This window comes from Aedes aegypti, chromosome 2 (genome assembly GCF_002204515.2).
Source record: "Aedes aegypti strain LVP_AGWG chromosome 2, AaegL5.0 Primary Assembly, whole genome shotgun sequence".
NCBI lineage: Eukaryota > Metazoa > Arthropoda > Insecta > Diptera > Culicidae > Aedes > Aedes aegypti.
The window spans coordinates 366100843-366110966 of record NC_035108.1 but is presented as its reverse complement, the minus strand read 5'-3'; the positions used below and the strand labels follow the sequence as shown (position 1 = coordinate 366110966).

The following is a 10124-nucleotide window of genomic DNA, read 5'->3' as shown; positions in this document are numbered from 1 at the left end:
CTCCAGTTTGACTTTGCTTTGTAGCCGGCTAAGGAAGGCCCCACTTTAATAAAAATAATTTCAAATACAGCTCATCCAATACTACTCTTGTGTTGGTAAATAAAAAGTTCAACTTATAAATTAAATAAATTTTCAAAATTTATCACTTTAAAACAAGAATTGTAAATATTGAATGAAAAGAGATGAAACATCAGTGAAAATCCCACTTCCACTAATCTCTTCACATTTATTCATCAGTTTCTGATGCCTTCTCAACATGCGGTATACTATTCACTATGTTTAAAAAATACAGCAGGACAAAAAAATTCAAATTCAAAAATTTGAAATTATGTTCACGAATTCGTTCCAGTTACTCCTCTGTGAGCCAATGTTCTTGGGCCCTGTGCGTTTGTATGCAGACCTCAACATCGGGGGGTGGCTTTTCCCGAAGGCTTGTACCTGTGTTGAGGCATCATCGCCCGAATGACTGGTAGTCATCGGATGGATATTGTTTGCATGTACCCTACAGACGTATTAATAATAATCTGTATTTCTCTGTTTTTTTTTTTGCTTCAAATTATAATTTTGCTAGTAGACGGCTACTCGCTAGTGCTAGGTTACTATCGTACCGACGATTCGAACCGAACGGTAAAGGAGCTGATTGGCGCACTGCATTGAAGAGGGTATATATTACGAACGGCGGTCCTAATAATCATATCATATTGTTTTGCGTCTTCCAGTGATCAAGATCTATCCGGTGCTGTTCAAAGTATATTGCGGTGTCCTGACGGGATTATTAGTCGAAACCTAGAATATCCTTTTCTCGTGTCGTAGTGACTTTTCAATTTGTTTTTGAAAATGAAATTCGTAAGTGTCCAAGAAAATGGTTTCAAATTTAGCAGAAGAAATATGTGTTCAAAGGACTTCTCAAACGTGGTGTAAAAGGACTCTGAAATATGAAGAAGTAGTGCATTGATGAAAAAAAAAAGCTTTGAGGAATACGCAGCACAGAACGCATAAACTCTTGTACATCCCTTAGAGCCGGAGGTTTTTCGCAGCTGTTATCCATTGCCAACTAGAATAAACCTCATAGTTATCCATAAGAATCGAAATTTGTGTGAATCTGAGAAACGAAGAAATTCATCGAATTTTCAAAAGGATAAATCCGGAGGACGAAAAAAAAATACGAGCTGAAAACATGATCTATTGATCACCATAAGTGAGCGAGCAGTCGGTCAATTTTTCAGCGTAAACGGGTGACTGGTTCTCGTTCTCCAGACTTGTGCTCTTGAAAATATCAGGTGCGGCTTGGATCAATCTTCACCAACAACACCTTAAAAACTGAGCATCCGTTTCAAGTTCGGTCATAATATAGAGTACAGCCAAAAAGAACTAAATACAAAAATTATATAATATCGTTAAAAATACAAAAAATTCAAGGTTTTCTTATAGAAGATGAAAGATTCTAATAAAAAGACTGCAAAAGAACCTTGCAATTTCTATTTTTGCTACGACATTATATACTGATTGTAAGGTATATTCGAGAATTGTAATGAAATTTTACAGCCATTTTTTGAGGTGTAGGATGCTGCGAATATAAGCTCAGAATTACAAAATCGATTCGACATTATTTTTTTTTTTTCAAAATATGGCCTATAAAATTTAGTCGCACAAAATGAATGATTTCTTGAAGAGGAAAAAGGAGTACAGTAAGCATTTCATCAAACATAAATAAGAAAACACAAGGAAAAATTTTGAAAAGTTTTTCAGTTTAGTTCTCTCACTTTTCGGCGATTATTTCTTGCACACTTATTTTTTCAATTCTTTTATTAGTATCATTTTAAACATCACACCAGCTGGACTAAATTGGTACCGGCCTGAAAATTTATTAGAAGATCAAAAGCTTATTCTAAGGACAAAGTTTCGATTGAATATTTGTTACATTTGGCTTGAATGACTCCAATAAGATTTTTGAAATATAGTTTTTTATCTAGCACCCTTGATACTTAACTTTGACTGACCAATAATTCATTCACAGGAAATTTGTCCATCTTATGTTCCATTGCTTCCGGAACTTCTTCAAACAAAATAAAGTTTCGACGCCTCCTCTTGAGGATACGTCTAGCTAACGCAAGCCTGCCAAATCTTTTTGAACTACGAAACAGTATTCAGGTGAATGCCAAATTGTTTGTAGTGCACAAAATAAACATTGTTATGAAATCGAACGAAAGTCAGTATATGAAAAAGCTGCTTTGAAGAAATCGAAGAAAATACTTGCTGCTGAGCATCCCACCAAGGATTAGATTTTGTGATCATTGTGATCAAGATTGCGTCATTTAATCCAGCATTTTTCCAAGAATCAAGGATAGAACATGGAGTTCAAGATTCTATACAAAGACTAATTCGAATTATGTTGCAATCGCAAAAGTATCTGTTGAAATTCCACTTGCCCTTGAAAATAACTTCAATGATTCTAACAAAATCATGTCCTGGATTTTGAAAGTATCTTGCCCCAGTATTGAATGAGAATCATGCACATGATTTATATGATGTATGGTTAGGACTCTTTCCGAAGCTTGCCCAAATTTTATTTTGAGGTCCTGTCCAGAAACCTGCGAAATTGGTGTCCTGGATTTTATATGGATCTTGCTTAGAATTATGCCAATAACCTGCCTGGGATCATATGGATGCCCTGTCCAGAGTTTCATTTTAGTTTTTTACTTTAAGCCTTAATAGAATTGTCAAATTCACGCCACGCTTTTGAGAGAATCGGAATTATAATTCAGTTAGATTTGATTTGACCGATGGGAAGGCTAACCAGCAAATTCAGCATATTCTTGAGATGATCTTGGAGACATCTTTATAGTGATTCGAAAAAAAAAATCTTGCATAGACTACTAAGGCTACGAGAAATTTTCAAGTAAGATATTGTTGAATAAAAAAACACAGCGTAACAAATATGACATTTTTGCGTGTCTCAAGGATCAAATTATGTGTCTCGAGTAGATTTGGGGTTGCTGAATTTAATGCAGTTCTCAGAAACATTTCAGCACGTCACAATTTTTAGCTACAGATCGCCAAAGTTGTATGAAACACTGTTTTCATTGATGTTCACATGAAATTTCACGTATGATTTATCAAATTTTTTTGTGATCCAATCCACCAAGCATGCACATTATGACTTTAACTTTCATTTCAGACTAGTGGTCCCGTCAGACTAGTGGTCGTCCTGCCATCAAGTAGGCTATTGAAAAACGCTTTTGATCGTCCCATATAAAATGACAGTTTCGTTCGCGCTCGTTTTTCCAACTTTCCCTGTGAATATCCTGGGATTTTTATACACAAAAACACGTCGGAACCCTTGACGAACAAAACTGAGAAAGAATTATTCGAGTCTCCATACTAAATTCTTCATTTGTCTTAAAAGACAAAATACAATACTTTTCTAAACCATCGGAAAATAACTTTTGAGCATCGAAAGTATTATAAACTTTGTTCATAAGTATTGTTATACACATGAAGTTTCATTTTTGTGGCAAATTAAGCAAATAAATTGCCATGCAAGATTGCAAACTTGCATGCAAGTTGCTGAAATAGTCAAATTTTGCATTTTAAACAGCCAATATCTCAAAAACTAGACGTGCTATGACATTTCTAAAAGCGGCAATGGGTTCAGCAACTCTTAATTATGTAAATAGTGGTATTTTGGAGCTTGAGACAAAAACGTGTTCCGCAGTGTAATCTTGCAATAATCTCACTGAAAATAGCTCTTCGTATTTTTCCAAATATTATTTTCGTGAAACAATACCGTTTTTTCACGTTTTTTTTTAACCATTGTACTTGACACAACTTTGCAAAAAATTCGTAGATGAGCGTTTTTGAATTTTTTGTGGTAGTTTCAGTGCGATGACTAAATAAAAAAAACTTGGACTTGAGCTTGGCCGTAGTTGCTACTCCAGTATCGCCAGATCAGCTGCACTTACACAAAGAACCAACCGGATGAATTTTTGGGACTGACGGACACGAGGGAAATGTTTCTATTTGTTCGTCTCTGGTTCTAGCAAACGTTGTGAACTGTGATAGATTAAGAGTGGAAAGATAGAAGTAAGTGAATGATACAACTACAAAGTACGAAGAAAGGGACGAGCCTGGGATTGAACCCATGACCTTCTGTTTATGAAGCAGAAGCGGTAGCCATCAAACCACCAAATCCGTTGTCTCAGTGCGAAGCCTCAATAAAAATGCTGGGTAAAAACTGTTTTATGTCACAAAATTGATCGTTTGCTCGTTCATTGCTTCCTGCAACAAAATGGTTCCGCAGACTTATTAGGCAGAAAATTTTGTTTTGAAACACAGCCTATCGTATCTAACGTTACAATTTACGATTTACGACCTCATTTTGTCACTACTAGAAAACTCTTAAAAAATTCTTCAATTATGCTTCAATTATTATTCTTATATTATATTATAAAGGGTTCTTCCGTTACCAGTCACTTTTTCCAAGGCAATGGAAAAACTAAATTTAAATGAACCATTTCATACATTCCAGGATTGTTTAGTGAACCAAGTTCCGAATTTTCATCAGGCGTAAAATCCAGTTTCGGACAAAAACAACTTTATTCGTTGAAAGGTCATCAATTTCAAAGAAAATTGCATACTTTTGGACGTTTAATGTAATTTATTCTGGAATTCACACCATTCTAGAATTGATCGATTTACAAACAAGCTGTAAGAGTTTTGATACCTAATTCAGATCCAGCTACCCCAAATTAAGCAAGAAGCACATCTTTTTATTTTTGGAATCCTATCGCAGTAATTGATCAACTTCACCCGGAATCAAACACTTCATCATTAGATTTTTACAATAGATCCAATAATATTTAATTATTATTTCGTTTACATAATTCAACAATCATCCAATCAGTAGAGATTTTAAAAATATTTGGATGATAATACATGCATCCTACCAAATATTATATAATAGAATCACTCAAAAGTGATCAACTTCACCCCATTTTACTATAATTTGAAATTTAAAAATTATATTCTTTTCAGCTTCCTGTAAAGTTGAAATATTTTTCTCTAAAAGAAACAGTGAAAATTGTTTTTATGATATCTGGAAAATGGTTCGAAGATAACAAAACTAAGCCCTATCTGAAAATAAAAAATATATATTGTCGATTAAATAAAAGTTTGATCAGCTTAGCATGTCAGGTATATTAACTTTTTGTATCGGTCAAAAGGAGCGTTTCACGAGATTTACCTAATAATCAATAAGAATAAATGTATTAAAATGTGTGAAAATGGGAGATTTCACTCTCAAAAGCTAAACAAAATTACTAAGTAATGAAATTCTCAAGATCGTGCAGAAATTGAGCGGAATCATGTTTTTAAAATTAAAAGCAATTAATTCCCTATTTCTCAAATTAATTGGCTTCTTGAAGAATACATAAAAGCATCGTTACAGTGCCATTATTTATCAGGTTCAATCAATGATATAATACATTATACATCAACATGCTTCTTCCTAGTCACCAAATAAAAAAACACGCATTCATCCTCTATCTAATTGCACATCTTGGTCACCGTAAAATACGACAATTCCCGAGACACTAATCGCATCCAATGCGATCGAACTTTGATCTCGCCCCAAGTTAAACGATACGTACACGCGTCTTCTTCGAAAGGGCCACCGGCACACCAATAAAATCGAACAATTTATTGAATATTCATTGCAAAACGCACCTTACGGGAACTTCTCAGCCGTCTTTCAACATCTCTTTTTTTTTTGTTCGCATCTAATGGAATGAGGTAGCCTCGCTAACAAATCTCAACTAATTTGTCTTACAGGTAATTGTGCTCGTTGCTGCCATCGCTGCTGCCTCTGCCCAGATTCGTCCTCTCCCGATTCGGCCGGTTCCATTCGGTGGCCCTGAAGCTGGTGCCGTGATCCTGAATCAAGTTTACGAACCCAACCCAGACGGCTCTTACGTCTACAGTTATGAAACTAGCAACGGTATCCGTGCCGATCAACGTGGCTTCCTGAAGAACCCTGGAACTCCTGGAGAGGCTCAGGTCATGCAAGGATCTTACTCGTACACCGGTCCAGATGGCGTAGTCTACACCATCAACTACATCGCCGACGAGAATGGCTATCGTGCGGAAGGCGCCCACATCCCATCTGCTCCACGGTACAACCCACGCTTCCCAGGTCCATTCTAATAGGTGAAACCGCTAGAGCGACCTTCGAAGCGCCAGTTACTTAGTTATGATATTTATTCGAAAAGTTCGCCTAAGCCAGCAAAAGTTCACTTTGCTCTCTACTCCTGCTTACGTACAACGACAATTTTAGCCCTGGTGGAATATCGAATGTGCTCATCGGCGCACAGCGTACTCATCATCTGTCGGTCTGTGAATAGTATAGCGTACTTATTTCTTCTATCGGAATCGTTCTATCTCGATGTGATATTTCATTCATCTCGTAGTGCTTCGCTCTCTTCAATATGGGAAAATTATTCGATCCCAGGCGCAAATGCTAACAATTACTCCTCCCCTTCCGAATGGCGACAAAACTCACCGATGCCCGCTCGCAATAATGGTGAAGACGCAATTACCCACGACGACGATCTGCCATTAGACTAGCGGCTCTTCTATATCTAGATCCCCTCTCGGTTTCCCCTTTGCAACACACATGACTATCTAAATATTTCTGCCAAATGCATAATTTATTTTTCCGCTCGTACTGCCCACTACAAAACAAATCACTGTAAACTTCTCACTCATTCGCGATTTCTACTGTAAATAAATATAAATAACAACTCGTAACGATAATTGTAATTATACTCTTTACAAGTGATTATTCGTAAACTGTGTATACACAAGCCCTCGGTCGAGAGTGGCAATTTTGTAATATTTTTTGTTGTGTGAATAAATAAAATGCAATCGCCTAGCATAAAGAGGCGCCTTTCATAAAAAAGAACCAAGTTGTATACAGAATGACATGAAAACCTTTCCCTTCTTGGTGGGATCAGCCACCAGAACTGACCTTTTGAAGAAGACCCATCATTTCCTCCCGCACGCCCTCAGAAATTTCGTGATTCTGTTTTACCACTCCGAGTTCAACTAAGCTGGTCGGTTAACCTCTATTTAACCAACGGTGCGGTGTAAACAAATAAGAGTCGTCAGGTGAACCCAACCGACTGAACCACAATGGAGTTGGGTTGGGGAACTGCGAGTGCGAAATGCACAATCAAGTGAATGGAGAGGTCATAAATCATAACGGAATTGAGACCACCAAGCGATGGCGAGATGGAGCGTCTGGTGCCCAAGAATACCCGGTGGTTTCCAGAGAAATATGCAATCCCAGCTGCAACAGCTTTGCAGCGGAAGGTTTGTTTTGTATGTCGGGATGGTTGAGTTGCTATTCTTTGCGAGGCGTGAGAAAAAAGAATACAAACAGAGATGCGAACCCTATCCCCGACGCTTTCGGTTGCCATTATCTTCGGCGCTTTGTGCTTGATATGGGCAATCGTAACAATATCATTATTTTGAAGTCTGAGAGAACATGTTCAAGCGGTATATCCTTAGCGTTAGCTATCTCTAAAATATTTTAGATAATTTCACTAAATTAGGGAGTAGCTATGTCCTAGTTAGCTTCAATTATAAACTGTATGGTTTCACATTATGCAGTGCTTTTCTACCTAAACTGTATGGTTTCACATTATGCTGTGCTTTTCTACCTTTGGTAACTCTTCATTGCTACCGATCTTATTTTTCCGTTGATGGTATTTTTCGTGCTTTTGTGCTCAGATCAGGGTTGGGAAAAAATCTGAAACTCACTCTACAGTAGCCAAACAAAGCCAATCACAGTCAGCGAAGCCAGTGAAACTCACGCCCATCGCTGCTGTAGGCAAATGCCTTGAAAATTGCAAAACACCCGTTGCTAAGGGCAACCCGAAATTACTGTAGAAAAATGTTCTATTTCCCGCTGCATTTCCCGCATTTAGAGCCTTCAATGACACTCACGGTTTAGAAAATTCGTGCACCCAACAGAGGCTACTTGATGAGATTCACGTTTTTGAACTACTGTACTGGGAGAGCCACGTGATTTTCGCGAAAAGTCAAGCCTACTACTATTACCATTCCCAGCACTGCCTCAGATCGATCTTTAGCATAAAAGACCAGACTCTGCAGACACATGCAAAATGGTACAGCCAACAAGATGCTAAAATTTCTTTCTTCAGCTCGTAGTATCGTAACTTCGTCTACTTCTTCTTTCTGGCGTTACGTCCCTACTTCTCCGCTTAGTATTCTTATGACCACTTCCATAGTGGTTAACTGAGAGCTTTCTTTTCATATTGCTTATTCTTGCATGTTATTATGTGGCAAGCACGAAGATACAGTAGGGTCTCCTATTATATACATTCCTACTGCGTGCACGAGACACACTAGAGCATTACAGGAGACTCAGGGCTTATGGGAATTCATCGTTTTGGGGGTTGAATATCCCGTATGCGTTATGGGATAGCAAGTGCTACGGCCTACCTTTAGGACTTTACGATCATCCTTTTAGTTGAGAGCTCGGCCAGTAGTGGCGCTTTTTCTAACTTGCACTATATGAACCTTGAGGAATAAGAATGCAAACTTTGTAACATATGATATCTCTACATTACCGATCACATAACCTTTTGAAACTAATTCTAATTAAGAAGTGGGGAAAAAATTATGGGATTTCTTATGAGTATTATACGAGTTTGGCTTAACAATGTATTTTTTAAATGTTAGAAGATAAAAAAGGAGCTAGCTTATCAGCAAATAATTTCTACATACTAACTTTCATTTGGATTTTTCCTCTTATTTTGGTGAGATTCACACAGAAAAACTTCAGGACATTGCAAAACAGCCTATTTCGAAAAAAAGGTGAATTTATTTTGAAAAGGTTAGCTTTAAAAGGCACAACATTAAGTGTAGTAGAGTTTCCTTCTCACGGTGTGTTTTGTAGAGCAATTTCAAAACAAAACAAAAATCGGCATGTCTGAAATTTTGACACAAGAAAGCTATGATTGTCCCCTTTCATTTGTAACCAAAACGAAAATAATCGGTCGGGGGGTCTAGAGCAATTTCCTTTTTTTTTTACTGAATTTTGAATAAACCTTTAAATTGAAACTGGATATAATGTAGCTCTAAAGTTGAAGTGCAAGTTAAATTGTTAAAAATCAACCCAATTAAATCCTAAAAACTGGTGACATAAGCCCGTGCAGTTAGTGTCGTCAGGGTTTTAGTCATATCGTATCAAAGAGAAAGAGTTCTATTCCCGCTTCAGACCGGTAAGCTTTTCGAGAGGAATGTTTTCCGACTTTGCCTCTGAGTCCGTTTCTAGTGTGGTGCTTCCGTAAAAAGGCAAAATATCTACTGAAAGCATTAATGTGTAGGTGTTTTTAAAGTAAATCAAAATAAAAACTTTGATGCACCGAACATAGGTATTCGAAATTTCTATAGTAAAAATGTTTAGTTAGCGATTATTTTCTGACATAAAACCTGCAACATTTTTTCAGCAAAAACCGTTTCAGCAAAAACCGTTCGATATCTGACCGAATACTATGGCGGCCGAATATTCGGTGCATCAAATTATGGATGAAATTATGTAAACATTGAAAACGTGGAAAACGTGTACTTTTTCATAATATCACCCATAATTTGTCCATCTTTGTCACGCGTAATGAGTTAATTAATTTAACAAGAAATACTTTTGTTACACAAGTCGGAAAATCATGATAGCTAGTTTCATCGTTATATAAATTGTGAAAGATCTACCAAATCTAAAAGCCCAACAAGCAAACAATGCATTTAGTTGAACAGAGGTAAGTATTTGTAAATTAATTCTGGACGCTGCTGAATGTATGGAGATGCGGGATAAGAATCAAAACTGGAATACCAAGCCATTTGAGCACCTTAGTATGGAAGGAAAAATTGTTTCTGGTCTAAAGAGCTACAATTTGCTTAAAGGACATATAATATACGCATAAACGCAAAACTGTCCCAAGCGCCAATTTCATTATTTTCCAAGAATTACCTTGAAAGCATAAACTTGCTCTAGTGTAATGCCAGGTTGTGCCGAGATCACATAGCATTGCAAGATCTTCGGA

At 37.0% G+C, this 10124-nt stretch overlaps 1 protein-coding gene across 1 annotated transcript; it reads left to right on the top strand.

The window, feature by feature from the left end:
- Positions 1 to 689: 689 nt before the first annotated feature.
- On the top strand, positions 690 to 6958 carry LOC5564386 (cuticle protein CP14.6). The gene is made up of 2 exons (XM_021846538.1): positions 690 to 846; positions 5830 to 6958. Exons 1-2 carry the CDS (start codon positions 838 to 840, stop codon positions 6199 to 6201), a joined length of 381 nt encoding a protein of 126 aa, XP_021702230.1. The 5' UTR covers positions 690 to 837; the 3' UTR covers positions 6202 to 6958.
- Positions 6959 to 10124: the final 3166 nt, after the last annotated feature.